Source organism: Buteo buteo, chromosome 8 (genome assembly GCF_964188355.1).
Source record: "Buteo buteo chromosome 8, bButBut1.hap1.1, whole genome shotgun sequence".
NCBI classification, from domain to species: domain Eukaryota; kingdom Metazoa; phylum Chordata; class Aves; order Accipitriformes; family Accipitridae; genus Buteo; species Buteo buteo.
Window position 1 is genome coordinate 38,592,523 of NC_134178.1, and position 19,564 is coordinate 38,612,086.

At 42.1% G+C, this 19,564-nt stretch overlaps 3 protein-coding genes across 5 annotated transcripts; 1 reads left to right on the forward strand and 2 right to left on the reverse strand.

Moving 5' to 3' along the window:
• Positions 1-2,800: 2,800 nt before the first annotated feature.
• PCNP (PEST proteolytic signal containing nuclear protein) lies at positions 2,801-11,868 on the reverse strand. 2 transcript variants are annotated; one of them, XM_075034161.1, is made up of 5 exons: positions 11,723-11,868; positions 8,043-8,263; positions 5,982-6,056; positions 5,472-5,527; positions 2,801-4,789 (listed from the first exon to the last, which is right to left on the reverse strand). In XM_075034161.1, the coding sequence occupies exons 1-5, from the start codon at positions 11,775-11,777 to the stop codon at positions 4,660-4,662; spliced, it is 537 nt and encodes a 178-aa protein (XP_074890262.1). In that variant the 5' UTR covers positions 11,778-11,868; the 3' UTR covers positions 2,801-4,659. The 2 variants fall into 2 exon arrangements, with proteins under 2 accessions (XP_074890262.1, XP_074890263.1); XM_075034162.1 differs by lacking the exon at positions 11,723-11,868 and adding an exon at positions 8,287-8,831 and having other exon boundaries at positions 8,043-8,211.
• Positions 11,869-13,362: 1,494 nt separating this feature from the next.
• On the reverse strand, positions 13,363-17,403 carry TRMT10C (tRNA methyltransferase 10C, mitochondrial RNase P subunit). Of its 2 annotated transcripts, none has more exons than XM_075034185.1 (2): positions 17,284-17,403; positions 13,363-14,893 (listed from the first exon to the last, which is right to left on the reverse strand). In XM_075034185.1, exon 2 carries the CDS (start codon positions 14,860-14,862, stop codon positions 13,615-13,617), a length of 1,248 nt encoding a protein of 415 aa, XP_074890286.1. In that variant the 5' UTR covers positions 14,863-14,893; positions 17,284-17,403; the 3' UTR covers positions 13,363-13,614. The 2 variants fall into 2 exon arrangements, with proteins under 2 accessions (XP_074890286.1, XP_074890285.1); XM_075034184.1 differs by lacking the exon at positions 17,284-17,403 and adding an exon at positions 17,144-17,283.
• Positions 17,404-17,733: 330 nt separating this feature from the next.
• TXNL4B (thioredoxin like 4B) lies at positions 17,734-19,178 on the forward strand. The gene is made up of 3 exons (XM_075034190.1): positions 17,734-17,871; positions 18,217-18,368; positions 18,813-19,178. Exons 1-3 carry the CDS (start codon positions 17,740-17,742, stop codon positions 18,976-18,978), a joined length of 450 nt encoding a protein of 149 aa, XP_074890291.1. The 5' UTR covers positions 17,734-17,739; the 3' UTR covers positions 18,979-19,178.
• The last annotated feature ends 386 nt before the right edge of the window (positions 19,179-19,564 follow it).

A 19,564-nucleotide genomic window follows, 5' to 3' on the forward strand; every position in this document is an offset into this window, starting at 1 on the left:
CTCTTGTCAGGGCTTTAGGTTTTACACATGAACAGGACCGTGTTAAACAAGCATCTGAGTAACAAGAACAAAGCACAGCCTAAGAGACATGCTAGTTTCACAATTACTCTTTATCCTATGCTGCTCTATTCAGTGTCTGTAATTCTACACTGTGGAAGCTGGTGCACATATGAAGATGAAAGCCTACCACAGTCACACTTATTTCACAAAAGCAAAGCCAAAATTATGGTTTTATAATAAGCTGCTAAGCATCAGCCAACTCTTTATGTGCAACTACTATGTTTACAAATTATGGGAAACCAGGGGAGAAAAGGAGACATAATTATGTTTTTATTATGACTTGCATTACCCCAGATTAATAAATCTGCACTGCAAGGAAAATGTAAACATAGGCTCATGACGTCAAGTTTCAGTGGAGCTCTTGCTACAGAACCACAAACTCCTTATTTGTGCCTCCATCTCATCAGGAAATCCAAGAACCAAATTTAAGAACTAGGTTGCAAGATTAGCAAAGGTTAAGACCTCACTATATGCCACTGAATCAAGGAGTACATACCCTAATTTCTAGCTGTGACAGTCACTGCCACTCTTACCTACTCTACCTAGCCTGAAGGGTAGCTGGCACATAAGCGTATCTATACTGCAAAAAATGCGCACTGTAGAGTTTTAAGGTTTGCTTTGGTAACTAAATCTTGCTTGGATCCCCACCGCTCCAGACTTTTAAATGGAAGTTCATGAACAGAAATTTAACATGCTATATACAGAGTTCAAGTGTAACAGTTCACATTTCATGCTTTTAATTCTATGGGTAACTATGCATGTACCCTGAGGCAATGGCTCCGCTTTATTCAACAACATGAGCAGCTCTCTTGAACAAGCACTATGTTGTTTTTAAGATGCCGATATATCAAAATTAGAGAACAGTGGGAGATCCCTCCATTAATAGAAGAAATAAGGAAGGTGTTAATAGGATAAAGTAAAAAAGCAAATTGTTAATTGTCCAATTTCTATGGTGCTCTAGCACCTCTTGGCAGAGGAAGTAGACAAATTATGGTGATTTTAGAATGTAACCTTCCCTTCTGTAGCTTAAGGGCAAAACTACTAACCATTCCTCAATTAATAATTTTATAATGAATAAAAAAAACCTCAACCTCTTTTTGCAGAAGACCTTTTAAGGCTACTAACTACACAGATAAAAAGCCTTGAAATTCTGTTGCTTCTCCAGATTTATCTTCTTATCTTATGGCAGCCTAGAAAGAGTTATAGTTACACCAGTGATTTCCAATAGTTTAAAGCTTCAGTTTGCCTCTTCAGGAGGCAGAAGACACCATTTTCTGAAAAGCTGACTTCTCCTCCAAGCCTCCTCACAATGAAAGCTTTGGTAAAGCCACCCCCAGCACACAGAACTCAGTACAGTTGTGTGGGTTCTGACAAGGAGGTGCTCTACAAATCTGGCAGATGCAGAGATCGAGCACAATGGGCCTGAAGGCAGCTGTGGCTGCTGCCGTGGTGGTCATGTTAGGACACGATAGTTGGTTTCATCAAAGTTGGCTGAATACTGTAACTAGGTCATCTATGACATGGGAATGAGCCCATGAAATTAAAATAGCATCCATCAGTCACCTTACAGACAAGGTGGTTGGGTACCTCTTTCTGCTGATAAAATCGAGATTCTGAGAATCTGGACAGCACACCCCCTATGCTTTTAAAGGAATGAAATCAGGTGTGTAAGGGGCTACAGCCCTTTTTTTTAGTTACTATTATTTTAATACAGTTAGCATTAGATGAGTATGGATCCATTCACAACCCAGCAGGCTCAAAAACATCTAGCTGCAGGGTAGCACAGAGAAGGAAGGTTACTGTGTAACTACTTAAATCTTCACCTTAAGTCTTGAATGTTTTGCAAGCTGCTCAGGTGCTAAGTAAAGATTTACTGCTAAGCAAGCATAAGCCTCCCGAGATAAAACTTCACAAGTTACATGGATAGACGTTTCAACCACTGATAGGTATACATACCTTGCTATACTAAGCAGCTAAAGGTCTCAGCGTATCTCCTGGAAGCACCTAAGATAGCTAAATCAGGTAGTTTACCATGAGTTTTAGGATTCCTGAATATTCTCAGAAAAAGAACAAAAAAAATTACACACACATCCCCCCCAAGACTATCTTCATACAAAGACCGTGACTACTGTAACAAAAGGCTAGAACTTCAAGTGAAGTTCTAGCTAACATTTACCTTGATGATACTTTTCAGATCAGTTCTTTCTTGCAAGCATCAGACATTCAACACCAGCAGACACCCTTGTAGCTACAACATCAAGCTTGTTAGGGACTCAGACCTGAGGGGATTTAGGCCATCCTGACTGATTGTCTTCGTGGAGCATAAGAAGGAACAGAACTCATACACTGAGTAAGGAAGGATCTCTGCTCACCTTCAGCTGAGATCTAGAAGCTGCTGCAGTCTCTCACAAGGTCTAAGATTACATTTACTGATCATGAGAGTAAGAAAGATAAATATAACTTTTGCTCTCTCACTTGCATGGAAGGCATTTCCTAGCATGTCTGCTGTTCTGCTTCGCAGTTTCCTAAAGGATTCTGAAGTACCAGGAAATTCTGTTGAAATTAATGTCTACTTCAGTCAAAGAAGTGGAAGGCATTGCTGGTGGCAGGTTAACTAAAAAAGAATAGGTCTCAAAGTCATCCTCTTATTCAAAGTTCCCTTTTTCTTCTTCCTAATACGAGTGACCAAGACAGTACCCAGTAACTACTAAGGAGCAAGATAAAAGTTATTCACTGTGAATTACCACTATCTTAAAGGGATTTATTTCAACAAACATAACCACACGTGATAAAAGTAAGTGAAAAGCAAATGCTTCATTTTGCCTTGCCTGGTTCCAGTAATGCCCAAATCGGTTTTGGAAGTCCTGAAAGTCAGTTCTGAAAGAGTGTTTTGTTTTGTTTTAAATAAACCAAAGATTTCTGCTATGGAAAAAAATAATGTATACATTTTTATGTTACGTTTATAACAAGGCTTTTAAAGAAAATAGTTACAGGTATTCAACTGCATCAGACTTCAAAAGAAGAAAGATTACACATACAATACAAAAATACAAAAAAATATTTTTTAGAACTTACAAACTCAAAAGTCTAAGTGGTCAGAGCTTTCCTAAAATAATAATAAAAAAAATACACTTCAAGATGCACTTTCCTTTCTGCACTCACAGGTTCAACTTTAGCATTAAGAAAGGTTTTAGAGGCAGGATGAAAGCAATTAACATATTGAATTCTATGACCAGTTCCAGGCTGAAATCAATTTAGTGGTCGACACTATCAGGTATTTTGAGTTCAAAAAGAACCTTATGTTTGTTTGGGGGTGGGTGAAGGTGGTGGTGTTGCTGTTGATAACTTTCTGTTAAACGAGTTCTGCTAGTAAAATGTTTTAAAAAAATGTAATCTAAATTAGACTGAAATTTAGACAGTCATTACTAGGTTTGAAATCCTACAGCAGTATGTTCTCCAGTACGAAAGCTAGGAAATTAAACTGACCAGACTAATGTCATTGTTGAAAATTACTGCAAAAGACAGACAGGTAGGAAAAGGTTGTTTTATTTCTGAAGTTGACACTTGTTAGAAGCATGAGGACTGCAAATACAGTATCCTTCTTTAACCTGATAGTGTCCACTGAGGTCACAGGCATCAAGGCATTTTGTTTTAAATGGCAAGACAGGGAAAGTGCATCTCAGATTTTTCATACTTAAGCAGTGAGTTACTGATTTTTGGTGTGGCTTTTATTCCTTCTAGGCATAGTAAAGAAAAATATTTCAACCAAATGTGAAGCTTAATGTACATTAGCTTGTCTTTTTGGTGGTGGCTTTTGTGTGTCACAAGGAAATGCTAACAAGCACTACTCAAGGCTAATGATTTAAGAGGAGCACACTGAAAATACTGATTTACCTTTGTAGTGAATATTCTTTACAGACTGTATCTAATATACAAACAAGGCCCATTCCCTTAGGGTGAAACAGGCCACAGAAGGTTACACATCCTACATGAAGTTTTAAACAAAATTAGAACTAAGTTACCAGAGCCACTCAGAGAAACATAATTCCTAGTTTGCAGACTTAACAAAAGGTGACTGCAGGGAGGAAAAAAAAAATCCAGGTTCTTATAATTTCCTGCATAAGTTTATATTCAAATGAACAGTCCAGTAACACTTCTAGCAGAAGACAATGCTCACTCTCTTTAGCAGTATTCCTAGGAGTCAACTGTTTCTCCTGTTATGAAGAGGGAGCCAGAAGTGAGAATGCAAGAGTATTCCATGTTAGCCTGATTAAAGAGACAGTAACCTTTTTCATCCACCTTAATTAATCACTGACCAAAAAAAAAAAAAAAAAAATCTTAAAAAGGTACCACTCCAATTTCTTTATTATCTGTAACCTTTTGAAACTAATCACATGGAACTACAAAATTAGCAAATGCCTTGAAATCTGTATACAAAACATAAATTACCTCTAATTTCAAACTCAGTTATTAGTGTACCACTCAATCTTAAAAAAGTGGCTCCAAAGATAGTCTTATACCATTCTTAAAAAAGGAAACTGTTCCTTTAATGTTACACCCTCCCCTCCCCCCAAACACCCGACTCTCAATCCACATCATTTAGTTATTTTCTTGGTCATGGACATTTCCAAGATGAGATTTTATATTTCGTTCCCATAGCTTCTGGTTGTCAGAAAAACCATGCTTTCCTTTATTGAAGGAATTTGGTCCTGCTGAGGTTGGTGTATCCCTGTGAAAAGTAAAACAAGATCAGTTGAGAAAGTCAGTGCAACTATAGTAGTTTGTGCAACATGACACTGAAAACATGAATTTCAGGTCCAACCTGCGCCAGAAACTACCACACGTTTCTTTCCGTTACATCAGGAGTCCTCACTATTAGCAACTGTAATCTGGCCACAGAACTGATCTCTCTGTAGCACGTCAAGACAGAGCAATGAGATGGGGCAGCAGAGGAGGTGGGAATGGCAGTAGCTGCTGCCAGCTGTGAAGAATTTGTTGCAAGGGCTACAAAATTGAGGATCCAAATTTGCTACTGGTGAAAAAAACCCACTAAACAGTAGTGAGCCTCCAGAGGACTGACTTTAAAAGCAGTCTATCATGATAAACATCTTTAAAATACAGATGCTCAAAATTAATCCCTAACTTAAGTGAAGCCTCCTCTGAAAACGTCCCTGTTTACTTTAGGATTGGGCCTATACTGTAACACAATAATGTAACTGTACTACTTTCAACCTACAGCTGAAACATTAGAAAATATCTGTATTAAAATTTTCTTGTTTCTGGAGAAAAAAACTTTTTGAACCTATTCTACCTTCCTGTATTTCTAAATCATCCGCAAGATCCGACCTGTGCTGGAGGAGGTATTCTCACGCACTCACCCTTCTCCAGACTGTAGTTAAAAGCTGACCTACCTTCCAATGTTCTTCATACGCATCTTGGCTTCTGGAGGCATTTCTTCTGGTTCACTCTACAGAGAGAAAGGAGGTTAGAGTGTGGCTGGGTGCTATCATTGGAACATTTCAAATGCCTGACAAGAAAAAGTATGGACTACAGCCCTACAGGAAAGCAAAGTGACTTAAGAAAAAATAGAGGTTCTACAAGGTTATAGAAAGAAATACAAATTCCTTTGTTCACCTCTGTGTAAGAAGGAGCAGTAGCACAACAATAAAATATTTAGCAAGCCAGAAGAAGCACAACTTTTCTTCGCCTCCCCTTTACCAAGCCCAGAGAAAACAACCATTAATTCAAATTATATTGTGCATCTCATTTTCAGGGAAAAGTTATCAGCGCTTTAATGATTTCTTGAACCAACACAGAGCTACAAAGCTGTACATTCTTAAAGAGAAACACAAGAGATATGCCTAACTCTAACCCACACCAATGGTACTTTAAGTTGTGTTGATCACTGACTTATTACTCACATCTTCATCTTCATTGAAAGCTGCTGCTACGGAAAGGGTTTTTGGAGCAAGGGTTGGAACAGGCTCTTTAGGCTTCTGAAAAAGACCAAATGCACAAGTAAGTCTATTAACTCAAAAAAAGCTACCCTTGGTATTTTAAATATTTTGGTAAACTGAAGTCAAACATCTTCACTGAAATGGGCAATGAGGGGGAAAGGTGTTTTTGTTTGAATCAAGCAGATAAAGGTTTCTCTCTAATGAAAAAGGAAAATGGCTGCTCATTTGTGCAAGAAACACTCTGAAAAGCAAGCCGAGCCCTCTCATATTACAATTCCCCACAAGCAAGCCTTAACTTTCTAGCACACTGCAGGGGTATGCAGCCACTGGTGCATGACATGAACAATTAAATCAGAACCTGATTAAGTTGTGGTATTCAAAATTTACTATGTCACTGTTTCCATTATTCTTTTGGAGTATTCTGATCCATCAATGCCAGGAAGATGAGGATGTTTATTTTCTTGTGTTTTAACAATGTGACAGCTTTCTGGCTTAACACAATTTAAAACTTTAAAACTAGCATCAGTGTGCATCACACAGTCTAATTAATATAAGGCTCCTTTAAAAAGTATTATTTTGATTTCCAGTAAATACCTATTTAAAGTGTAAGAAGCTCTCAAACTCACAACTGTTACATGTAATACAGCAAAGATATCAAAAGTAACTTTAAGACCACTAAGAAAGCATTGAGTCATCAGTAACAGTTTGCTTCTACAGTACTACCAATTATCTAAATCAATCATATACAGTACTTCCTCCATTTTGACTTTATTGGTGATTATTTCATATACACTCATAGTTTTGAAGCTGATACTGCAGCAGAGTCCTTATGTGACTGTCTATAGCTATTCCTCACCAATAGTGTATAACATATAAATACTGTGCCATTTTTTAAAGCATCAGCTCCACAGGAACAGGTAACATACTAAGGGAGTAAAAATGACTAAGAAGAAACAGGGTAAGTTTCAGCACTGTCCAATCTGGTGCACTGTCAGTCATCCACCAAATTCAGTCAGCCAGAAATCCTAAGCCAAATTTATTGCCACTGGGAGTATCTTTCTACATGAGAAATCAGAGCTTGCTAGTGGCTCAGAGAAGGCAGCTTTGTCAATTTTTCCAAAGTCTGAGCTGACCTGATTGCATTTATACCCTAGAATGCTGCCAGCTCGCATCTCCCTCCCATCTCAAAATAACAGAGCACTCTTTTCATCTTTTGCAGATCTGTAAAATGCTGGCATTTGCAGGTGCAAGGCTTTCATGATTACAGTTTGAATTTAATCCAGACAAGGATTTATAATGTATCCACCACAGTGGTACGTGGGAAGTGTAAATGAACAGTATTAAATAGAGAGACAGCATCTGGCTTGTCCTTGCATAAGCTAGTAGAGGACTACTTTGGTAGTAAAGAGAAGCATCAGACTCACATCTGAACAAGCACAAGGATACCTTGTACTGGACAATAAAGGGGATCAGAATTCTTAGAAACCAAGTAATGAAGCCTCAACTCTTGCATATAGTATAAATGAATCATGCTGACCTTGCAAAGAACAAGCGAAGTCATGAAAAATAAACTATACTTCACCATGCTAAAATAAGGTCTTTGGAGTGAAAGACAACCTATTAAGCCATCTAGGAGAAGTATTTGCTTTCTTGTAGCTTTAAGCATCCTATGCAATGAAGCTCAACAGCACTCATTTCAAAGCAGCCTGAACAGTTTAACAAGTCTGCTCATTTCCCTCAGGAAATTATTCCAGACTTATCAAATCTCATTACAAAATTATTCTGTATGTTCAAAGATCTACAGTTCATTTCAATCAAGTCTTATGCTTCCTGAGACAACTGACCTGGTATTAATCACCTTGAAGTACTTACACATGCACAATTAGCTGGCCCTGCAATGCTTTCTTAATCTTTTCCAAGGTACCCTCACGTAATTCAAGGCTTTCCTTCTGCAAGGAAGCCTCCCCAAAGTACTTCCCCCTTTGCCTCACTTTCCCTAAAATTAAAAGCCCTCAGACAACTTACATTTGCTCCTAGTTTGATGGATATTGCAGATGCCTTCTTTGCTGTCTGACTGCCTATGGAAAATCCAAACTTGGACATTTTGGCAGGAGCAGGCTTTGTGGTGAAGTCTTCAGCTTCTTCATTAGCTGCCCGTTTCTCTGCGCTGCGACTCGAACTTTCTCCTCCATTACTGGAAGAAACAGTCTTAGTTTTCACAGGTTTTTCTGCCTCTTCTTCAGGTCCTGGTGAAGTCGAAACAACTTACCAAGATGAGCTATTTTTACTGAGCAGAGTGATGGGAGCAGCAACCTCAAAAAGCATTATACTTTGGGTGCAATAGGTAAGGTGTTTTTATTGACAGCAGTTTCCACCAATGCACATTTAGTGGACAGCAAAACACAAAGAGGAGAAGAAACTGCAAGCACTCCACTACTTGTAAAGAACTTCTTGTGTATGAGCCAGGAAAACAATCTTGAAGCACCATCTCTTTATTTAGTATGGAAGTCAAAGTTCATGTAGTAAATTAAATGTAGACGACTAAACCTTTTTAGGGTTTAAGTTGCCATAGATAAACTTTCATAACTGGAATCTCAATTCCAAATCTAGAGTAGATAATCTAAGTTAAAATTAATTCTACTAAATTTCTACAAAAACATGTCCATGCCAGTCTCTAGGCTTGTCTGGCACAACTCTAAAATCATGGAAGTGACTACAGTGAGGCCGGCTGTCTCAATCATGTTTCAAGTCACTGCTTGTCCGCATCTCATCTGTAATAAATCTGCCAAGCTCTGCTTGAGGAAGGAATCAGCACTAGAAAAACATATATATATATTTCACCTCTTCTGGTTTTGTATAAAGTCATGGAAAACATAACAGCTGAACAATGATCCACAGAGAAAAAACACTCAAATCACATTTTCATTCCTATATACTTGGCTTCTCCAGCTACACCAAGAGACAAAGGTGTCCTTGGAAAACTCATACTGAACATAGTAAATGCTTCAGCAAAAATACGTTTCTCTGCTGCTGTAATAAGCAAATCACTGCAGTAGCAGAAGGAAAAAAAAAAAACCAACCCACGCATTGGGGAATGGACAGGGCAGTGCTCATACTATCAGTCTAAGAAAAACTGGAGTTAGCACCAGTTCCTCGTTATATCAAGTGGAGAACAGGACTCTCCACACACAGCAAATTCAGACCATCAGGGAAGAAAGCTCTTTGCACTGATCTCTAACAGCAGAAAGCCATTAAGTAAGACAAAGCAATGGGAGAGAAGCTAGTCTGAACCAGGGGTCAACAAGATTGTAGCTCTAAGGAAAAAAAGGTAGCAAACAACATCAGGAGAAAGAAAAATTAGGGATACCATCTATATATATTTTTCTGCTACTTCCCAAATCATAAGCAGCAGAATATACCCTTTCTACCCCACTCTTCTAGCTATCAAGATAATAAGTGATTGGAACAAAAACTGATTTATTATTCACCTTCTGAAACATGGCAAATCACACAAAAAAACCCCCTAAGAACTTTAATCAATTTCACTGTACTAAAAAATGGTACTAATCTGCACTGCTAGAAATTTGACACAGAAAATATAGCTATAAAAGTGAAAAAACAAAGGAGGAAAGAGAAACAAGCAAAATTTACACAAGTGACCTTGGGTACTGGTTGCTGTCTTGGCACAGTTTCCCAAACAGCAGTCTGCGAGGCTATGAGAAGCTCTTTACAGCTTGTCCACGAAATCACATTAAACTGAATATTCAATTACAAGCCCAGTCTTAGTACACTAGAGACTGTAAGGTGATTCAAGGGTAGGTAGAAGATTCACTTGCCTTAACTGTTGGAACGGTGGGCCTAAAAGTCTTCTTTTTCATAAGATACAAAATCCACAGCAGCCCAAATCTCAGGGCACACTGGACCAGTCCAGGTTCCTAAGATAATGCTAGCTTGAAGCTAATTACACTACAGCTTGCTTCTTTGACTGCAAATTCTAGAATATTGCTAAGCACAAGATGAAGCCTAACACAATCTACCCACATCTGTTTTCTCACCAAAATATTAAACAGCTTCTCTCTCCAAATTAGCTCCTATCACCACTACATTCTGAATGTTACTCCTACTAGGCTCCACTTAGGATGAACTGTAGACTGCTAAAAGAAATACTCTTACTTGCTGAAGGAGCTAGAATGGGCATAGGACAATTGGGGTAGGTGGGGAGGGAGTCACTGTGCTGTTCTATTTCTGCAGGAGACAGAAACGCACAAGTATATTATCCATTAAACAGGTCTCTCCCATGCCAATGCATATATATTTTCTAGAGGTGTCAAGGAGGTCATACTTCACCTATGGAAACCACCAGTACTATTTCAAAAACTAGTCTGACCAGCACTCTTTTCACAGATCACAGTAACAAAAAGCTGTCCCACTTTACAGATGAGTTTTTCTCATGAGTATCAACTTCCACTATATAGGTGGCTTAAGTGACAAGAGTGACAGTGCTAGTTGCACAGCATTTCAGGATCTCTTGCCCCTGGGAGTGTGACCATTGGTGGTGGCAGGAACAAACCAGTCACAACTAATTTAACTTTAAGGTAAACCCCACTGATCTTGGCAAAAGCTAAAGACTCCAGATTGCTTCCAAAAATCATCAGGGAGTAACTATCTTTCCTTAGGGCCAATGTACCATTAAGAACACATTTCAACAAACCAAACAGTACACAAGATGGTATCGATAACTGACATACTGCTGCTGTCCAGTTACTGCATTACTAACACAAAAAACCCAAACCCAACCAACCAAAAAAAACCCAAAAAACAAAAACCAACCACCCCAAAAACCAAACCAACCAAACAACAGAGAACCAAGAGTCAAGGAACTACCTAAAATCAAGTATTAACGTTCACATTTTAGTGGTTATCACAAATAACATTCACTGTTGAGGCTATCCTAATGGGTTTACAAGCTTGATTTAATCTTTCACCAGATCAAAGAGATGTCCTCTGCCTACAGATACACTTAAACCCCCAAAACAGGAAAGGGAAGCTTTATCTTTCCAAAGATGCCATCTTCTAAGTTTTAAGTTGGGGGAAGAAAGAAGGAAAGAAACATGATTAAAAATTTTAGGAGAACTGATATAAGTAGTACAGAAGATGACAGGAATATCCAGTCATAATATAAATAATAGAAAAGCAAACAGAACACTTGCAGATTGCTGCCAAGCAAAAAACCCAGGATGCTTAAAGCAGCAGATAAGGAATATTCACTGTACCTATTTTTAAAAGGTACCCCAGCTGTTAAAGGCTAATCTTTAAGACGCTGTCTTCATCCTTGCCAGCAGCAACAGTCAAATTTCTCTCAATACACGGCAGAAGTATTCCGTATATTTTTTACGGAGAGAGAAACAACGCATTTACGCGGACAAGGAAAAGCCGTTAGATTTTTTTAAAAAACCTCCTGTAAGGCTGAGGCTAATCCTCGGGCGTGAGGACAGCGGGCCCAGACCTCGGCCTCTCCTCCAGCACAGCCTCCTCAGGCCCGGGCCGCCCCCTCTCCCCGCAGGGCCGGGCACCGCACGGCCCGGCCCGGCCCAGGCCTGCCCGGACGGGGGCGGCACCCCTGGACCCCCCCCCCACCCCTGGAGGACCGGCCCGGACCCCCTGCCCACCCCGCAGCTACGCGGCGAGAGGCGCTACATGTTCACCTCCTCCGGGCTGCGGCCGCTTCGCCTTCTCCCCCTCAGCTCTGCCGTCCGCCATTTTCCCCCGCCTCCGCCTCCCGTGCCGCGCACGCGCGCCGCCCCGCCGCGGCTCTGCCAGCCCTCGGCCCTCCCCCGACCATAGAGAACGCGCGGGAGGAGGCCAGAGCGGCCACGCCGGCACCGCCTTCTACGGCGCAGCGGCAATGACGCGAGCGGAAGCGTTGCTCTCCGAGCCGCCAGGGAAGGCGGGAAAGCTTGCAGTGACGCCGCTCTGACGCACGTCCGGCGGCTCGGCCGGTGCGGCGCTGCGCACGTGGATAGCGCTTCCCTCCCGCCGGGCGGGAGGCCGGACGCTCAACGTCACCCCCCCGCCCCCTGACGTCACACGCAGAGCCCCCACATCACTGGCATCCAGAAGAACCGCGTCCATGCCCAGGGCTGGTGGCTGCCACACTCACCACCATGCCCTCCCCACCGCTCGCCGCTTCAAAATCATCTTCCACGTTTCACCAGCGTGACCCCAAGTGAGTGATGACGTCATTCTCCCCCTCCCCACAGCGCAAACCCGTTCACAGATCAGAAGAGGACGTTTTTACAGAGAAACAGCAAATAACAGGAGGCACGCTCCAGCAGCGCGCGGCTCCACGTCGTCCCTTCCTCGCACGAGGAAGGAGAGGGGCCGTCCGAGCGAGGCGGCCGCGCGCTCCAGCAGATGCTCCTGGCGCCCCAGGGCTCAACAACGGGGGGAAGTTTGGGAGACAGCCCTCAGGGCAAAGCTTGGCCTACTTCCCAACCACAAAGGAGGCAGGTCTTCCTCCGAGCCAGGGGTTCTCCATGCCAAGATGCCCCGGCGGTGAAGGGCCGTACTGGGGTAGTGTGTCCAACCCTTCCCTCTTCCCAACAGTGTGTAGTAAAAGGCGAGACAAGGAGTGGATCACCACCAACCCCAGGTACTTTTGAAGGCTACTCTTTGAAATTACGCTCCCCACTCCTAGTTTTTGAATTTTCAGGATAAACCCCACCATCTGCCATCACTGACTTTAAGCATGAGGGTAGTCAGCTAGACTAAATCAAAAAGATTTAAGCACCCATAAAAAAATCCTTCCTCATACTACAGGCAGCAGAAAAAACTGTATTTAACAACACGACCACTGTAGCTCTACAGCCTGGACACAGGCTTTCGTAGGGAGACCAATCAATAAATCTTCAGTTGTGAGCAACATTAAAAGGCTCTCTGCTCCTGTAAGTATTCACTGAGGGATAAAAGTCTTACACAAAAGTACATGAGGTATTTTTTCAGCACGGTCAAGAAATTTGGTTTATTCCTTCCAAATACGGACTAGATTCATGCCAGATAGAACACCCAGAAACAAACTGTGCAACTCCCCAACCTCATGCTAGGTTTTAACCATTTGTTTTTAGTTCAGCTATCAAAAGTCAATTCATCTATACAGCAAGAGAAGATTTGGGAAGTCACAGGGAAAGGCCTCTTCTATTTCCTCTTGGCTAACCTTTCAGAACAAGACTGTGGATGGCCTCCACCCATTGCAAACCCAAAGCACTGAGGTGTTCTCTGAAGAATCACCTTTGCATTCAGTTACAATCACCCTTGTCCCAGCATGGTTCAACTGAACAGACTGATATTCTTTGTACAGAGTGATTTTTTAGAACAGATTCTCTCTTTTCTCTTACATAATTTCAATAACATGTGAATAAATTTAAACAGCTGGAATACTAAGGTAATTAAAAAAAATATATCCCTTACTACAGTCCTTTCAAACTTAACAAACAAAGGCATATTTAAAGAGCTGAATACAGTTCCCAAAGTCCCAAGAAACTGGGTATTCAAGGGCACAGTTTGCCCATTAAAAAAAATCATTCTCTTCCCCATCACTCTACTTTTCCATTAGCTTCTTAGAGTAGTTCTTGGCAAATTGCTTTCGTAATTCTTCCTGTCTCTTTCCAAGTTTAAGTGTGTTGATCAAGTTTAAGGTTTTTTTCAGTTCGTGTACAGGCCTGCTTACAAAGCCACAGTATTTCCTTTTCGGAACAAATTCCAGAGCCTTCTTCCAGTCTCCAGTATCTTTCAAGGTTAATAAAATACGCATCATTTGATCCAATGTGAGATTTTTGGCACCAGCATTCCAAAGCAAGTACTTCTCCAAGGGAAGGGCTGCAGTCTCCAGCCCCAGTCGCTTTGCCCGTGCTAAAGAGACTCCTGTTTTTATGCTCTTATCAACCATTGACCCGATAATATAGATTTTATCATGATCGAACGTCTTCATTACTTTGGGAGAGTCAGCAGTCAGATAGATAAGCTTATCCTTTGGAAACACTTCTGTGTAGCACTGGTCTGTTGCAGTGATAAGCAATTTGCCCCATGCATCTCTATAATGCTTGACAAATTCCTTATGATAGAGGCTATCATCTTTGAAGTTACAGAAGTGGATGTGAAACGGATCCACAGATCTTCGATTGCAGCTTTCACTTAATACTATCTGTCTCACTGTATTTGTGACTTCTCGGACGGACATATCTTTTTCGTAAGACATGTCAAATACTAGAGGTTGGCCAAAGATCATAGACTGAGCAACCCTCCAACTGTATGCTCTATCCATACAGCTGGCCCACAAACATATGAATGAATTCCTTCTGGTCTCATCAGTTTTTGAAGCTTGCTCTTGTGTTTCCAGCCTCCTTTCCCTTTTCTCATCCATCTTTCTTCTGTCATTTTTCTTGTAAAGTTCTTTGAGATTCAAATATCTTAAGTACTTCTTTTTGGCTGACTTGGAAGGACATTCCATAAAGGTTTGTAGCTGTTCTTCAGTGATATTTTCTGGAACTGATCTGCCAGCTAGTCTCCACATCTCCAAAGTCTCACGTGCAGCAGCCAAAGTGGAAAGCTCCTTATGCTCAGAGACCGTCTCACTGACTTCTTCTTGCAACCCAGACTTCATTACCTTCTTCCATGCATCTAAATCTAGTTTTTCTGAAGGATTGCATGAATTGTCCTGCTTCAGGCAAAGTGATAAACTCAGAGTTCTACTGACTGGAAACAAATCCTTCTTCATCCCATGTTGTGCAGCAAATGGAAGCACAGAACTTCTTACAAATTTTTTCAGAAGCATATTAGCAGACTGCATACTTAGACATTTACTGTGTTCAAACACTTATCTGCAAAACACCATTAAGGGGAAATAACTTGTCAGAAATCATAAAGAAAACGCACACAGATATTTATCCTTAGTAACACTGACAGACAATAACTTACTTCTTAGAGAATACTAGAAATTCCTACTTCCACTATTGCTTTTCCACTGTTTTCTAATAAAAACAGCATATGTGGCACTGCTGTGAATAGACATGGTTAGCTCTGATGCTTAAACCAGCTATACTTACTGCAATTCAAAATGTGGTCAAACAACCTTTAAGTATTGTCTGAGATCTATTTAAATTATCTGTATCATAAGACAAATAAGAACCTTCGCAACCAAAGTAAGCAAAACGCTGCAGGGAGACCGAAAATATTTTTATAAACATTCAGAGGTGCCTACCTAATTTACCTATACTGTCAAAATGAACAAGATGCTTCATCTTGTAACATTTTCTGGAACAACTCTATCACAGAAGATCACATTTTTTCTTTTTCTGTTATATATTGGGAAAGCTCTATTTGTAAAGTTTAGTACTAAAGTTTTTCCCCGTCTATGCATTTCCACATTGCAGGTCACTGGAACTACTGAAACTACCAACACTATAGTTTTGCTAAGCCAACACGACTGCCACTGAAGGCACTCTTAAGCCCCTTGTTCCCAGCTCCCTCCGCAGTGCAAGCATTCACATGGCCACACTAAGAGCCAAATCAAAGACCTGATCTTAGGGACAGCTAACTAGCTAGCCATGAGGTAGAGAAAGGAAAAAAGCTAGTTATCATGCTACCCAAATGAGTTACCACACCTGATTCACCAGACACCTCCTAGAAAGAAGAGATGGACGAATAAACAACTAGTATAGGAAAAGACTGTCTTTTTTTCTTTTTGCTAAATTGCCTGTGAAGTTGACATTGGCATGTAAAGCTATGGACATGAAACCCACAGTCCCATTAGTTTCATACATGTTTGTATTTAAATGTAAAAGGTCTGCAGAAGGAAAACCACCCAAGCATGTTTAATATTTTCCTTCTCCTATGCAAACTTACTTAAGTAAAATCAGTGACATTTCATCAGTGAGAAAATGTGATTTGGCCGAACATAAAAATTAGCTGAAACTTTTGAAAGCAGAATTCGTAATCTCCCTAATAAGTTACCACCTGAAAATAATCTGATATACAGAAGAACAAGTTAAATCTAATTTTGGGGTAATATATATATATACCTGCCCAGATAGAGAGCCACAGAAAGAGCAGCATATTATTAGGAAACATATGAACTGGCATGCATTTTACGATACTGTAATTGGTCAAATTGGTGACTGACCTTTCCTTTTCTACTGTTCTGAAGATAAAATGAACAAAAATCCCAACCAACCTAACAGTGTGAAGTTAAGAGAAAATTCCTAAGTGTTACAATAGAGGTGTTCATAATTTTACATTTAAGCATACTGGCAAAAGCAAAAATCAGAAGAGTACGTTGTCCAGCTTGGAGAAATGAAGGGATCAGTTCCTCCGTTAACTTGTGTTACTGGAGCTCCAATTAAGTTAATAGTCGAAAGGCAGATTTACACAGTCTGAATACTTGACGGCAGCTTTTGACAAAAGCCACGTTACCTTTCAATGCATCCAACATGCGCACTACCATGTCATTACTGAAAGAATGACTCTCAATCTCTTTCAAAAACCTAAATTTGTAAGACTGAAAATATTTTTTCTGATTTGTTTTTTTGTTCTAGCATGCCTTCGCTGTAACTAATCCCAGGAACAGAAAGGCCCTTCCCCGATATTTCAGAGACTGCGTAATTCGCCTTACTTCCCCAGCGCAGGCCCCTGCAGAGCGATGCGGCTCCTCCACAGAGCGCGGCACTGCACACGCTCCCTCACAACTCCTAAACCGGCCCGCGGCCGAACCGAACCCCGACAAGCTCGGTAACGCCTCAAAGCACCGCGCTGCGCCCCACAGCCCTCCCGGGGGCACCGGCCCGCCCCGCTCCCCCCTCCTGCGGCGGGGACCGGCGGCGGAGCGCGGCCTCCGGGGCACCGCGCCGCAGGCCCGACCGGCGCCCGCCGGGGAGAGCCGGGCTGGGCGGCACGGCGCCGCACGGCAGGGAGGCGAAAGGCCGCTCCCGAGGCCACCGGCGGGCTGAGGAGGGGACCGCGGGCGAGTCTCTCGCCGTTAATCCCCAGTGGCGAGGTACGCGGGGCGGGAGAGGCCGAGGCCTCCCCCTCCTTCCCTCCCTCCCTCCCTCCCTCTCCAGCGGCTGCGCCCGCACCTGCCCGAGCTCCGGCCGCGCTCCAGCCCGCCTGGCCTCCCTCTCGTCCGCCCCGGGAAGGCAAGGAGGCGGGCAGGCGGACGGACGCGACTAACGGCCGCCCCGCAGCGGCCCCGACCGCTCCGCCATCTGGAGCTCACCTCACGGGGAGCGGCTTGCGCATGCGGGGGCAGGGCCCGCTCCTCCGCGCCTCCTTCCCCGGGCGCGGCGCCGTGCCGGTTCGCCGTCCTCGGGGTTCCGCGGCTGCACGGCCAACGTTCCGGCCCTCTCTTCTCCCCCCCCACCGCAGGGCCCTGCGGGGTACGGGGATCCCTCTGGGCTCTGAGGGGGACTGCCGGTGGGGCCCTGCCGCTGCCCCGGGTGCGGGGCGGGGCGGGTACGGCCTGGGCCCGCCGTGCCGTGCTGGGCTGGGGCTGGGGCGTGAGGCGAACGCTGGAGCCCCAGGGGCTTGTCAGCCCGGTGTGGTGGTTGGCGGTTTCTCTCTCTTTTTGTTGGTAGCACGGCGAAGGTTCGCTTATTTTTGACTCAGGTTTTTGGTTTGTGTTTTTTTCCTAACTGTCAGGTAGGGATTTTAGTGGAAGCTGTGGTCTGTCGAGATGAGTTTTCTGCTGCCCAAACTGACCTGTAAGAGGGAAGTGGATCAGGCAATAAAAAGCGTGGCCGAGAAGGTTTTGGTTCTCCGGTTTGGAAGAGATAACGATGCTGTTTGTCTGCAGCTCGATGATATTGTAAGAGCAATTTTTTTCTTTTTTCTTTTTTTTAATGAACTTTACCAGTATACCTGTTGCGTACAAGAGAATGTCATATGTTGCTTTTGGCTAATATGCTGTCTCATGAAAATTTTGGTGAGAAATGTAAAATGAAATAATACTACATTCATAAAACGGTTTGAAAATTAAGCAAATGTTTATGTTATTGTAATGAGTGTACAAAGTGCTTGAAGTAGATAAGATGTGATATTCTAGCTCTGCTTAAACTGATAAGACATAAGAGAATTGGGCTTTATAAAGCTTGCCACCCTTTTCCTCTTGTGTCTCAATCTGTTTGTCATCCACCTTTCTCACTCTTTTCAGCTTGCAAAGACAGCTCATGACCTAAGTAAAATGGCAGTCATTTACCTGGTGGATGTGAACAAGGTTCCAGTGTACACCCAGTATTTTGACATCAGTTATATTCCATCTACTGTATTTTTCTTCAATGGACAACACATGAAGGTTGATTATGGGTATGTCATCGTACCTGGCATTATCTGTTGTATCTGTAAGAATTATCAGTCTTTCTCGATGTTACTGTGTTTGGGGAAGGTAATGTTTGAAAACGGTAATGTTACTGGTATCTGCATTGGGAACTCTGTAGGAAGCCAGAAGGATGTAAAATTAAGAAGTATTTTGAAATACGCTGTGATGCAATAAGTAGGTGTCAGCTGTGAAACATGCCTGACTCTCTGGGAAATAGTATGGTTAAAGTCTTAGCCATGACACTGCACCTTTTTGGACTTTGGAGGTCACGGTATATTCCTGACTTGGTTATGCCATTACCAGTGCGTTTCGTTCTTTCAGAATGACCAGATCAGAACCCCTAATGTCATACACCTCTTCTTGTCTTTAGGTGATTTTGCTTTGAACAATTTAACATTACAATTCTACCTTTATCTTATGCTTATATTTAGGTCTCCAGATCATACCAAATTTGTAGGAAGCTTCAAAACAAAGCAAGACTTTATAGATCTCATTGAAGTGATTTACCGTGGAGCAATGCGTGGAAAGCTCATTGTGAGAAGTCCTATTGATCCCAATAACATTCCTAAATACGACCTTCTCTACCAAGGAATTTAGTGGGTTGACCTGAGATAAAGGAATTACGGAAATGGCCAATGTTCTAGATCCCCTTTTTTCTTCAAGCATTTTTAGCCACCTCTGACACCATGGGATAGTTTGAACATTTATGTTCAAGGATCATATTGGTCTCCTTCTGAAGACAGACATTCTGTCACCTCATACTTCTCTCATAAATAAAGCTACATGTTCATGCATAGTATTCACACAAGTGACTATTCTTTGCGTTGCATGCTGACCAGCATCTACAAAACAGGCAAGCTATGTGCGTCCTCAACGATGGTATCTCCAGTGCAACTTTCTTAAGTGAACTAAGGTACCGTATGGTCTATTAATTGTCTGTTTAGTACCATTTTCATTCAGATGTAAACCCAGTAAATGTATCTTTATTTAAAAAGCTATGCTTGCTCTCAAGAACATTAAACTGACTGTGCCTTTCCAATGGAATTCTACACTTTTACCCATTATTGGATAACAGGATGGAAGCTTTTTTTAAACAGTATTAGAGATGACTGAAATCTGAGCTGGATGTAAACACAAAAGGGAAGTTGACGCTCTCTTTTTCTCTGGTACCCAGTATTACTGT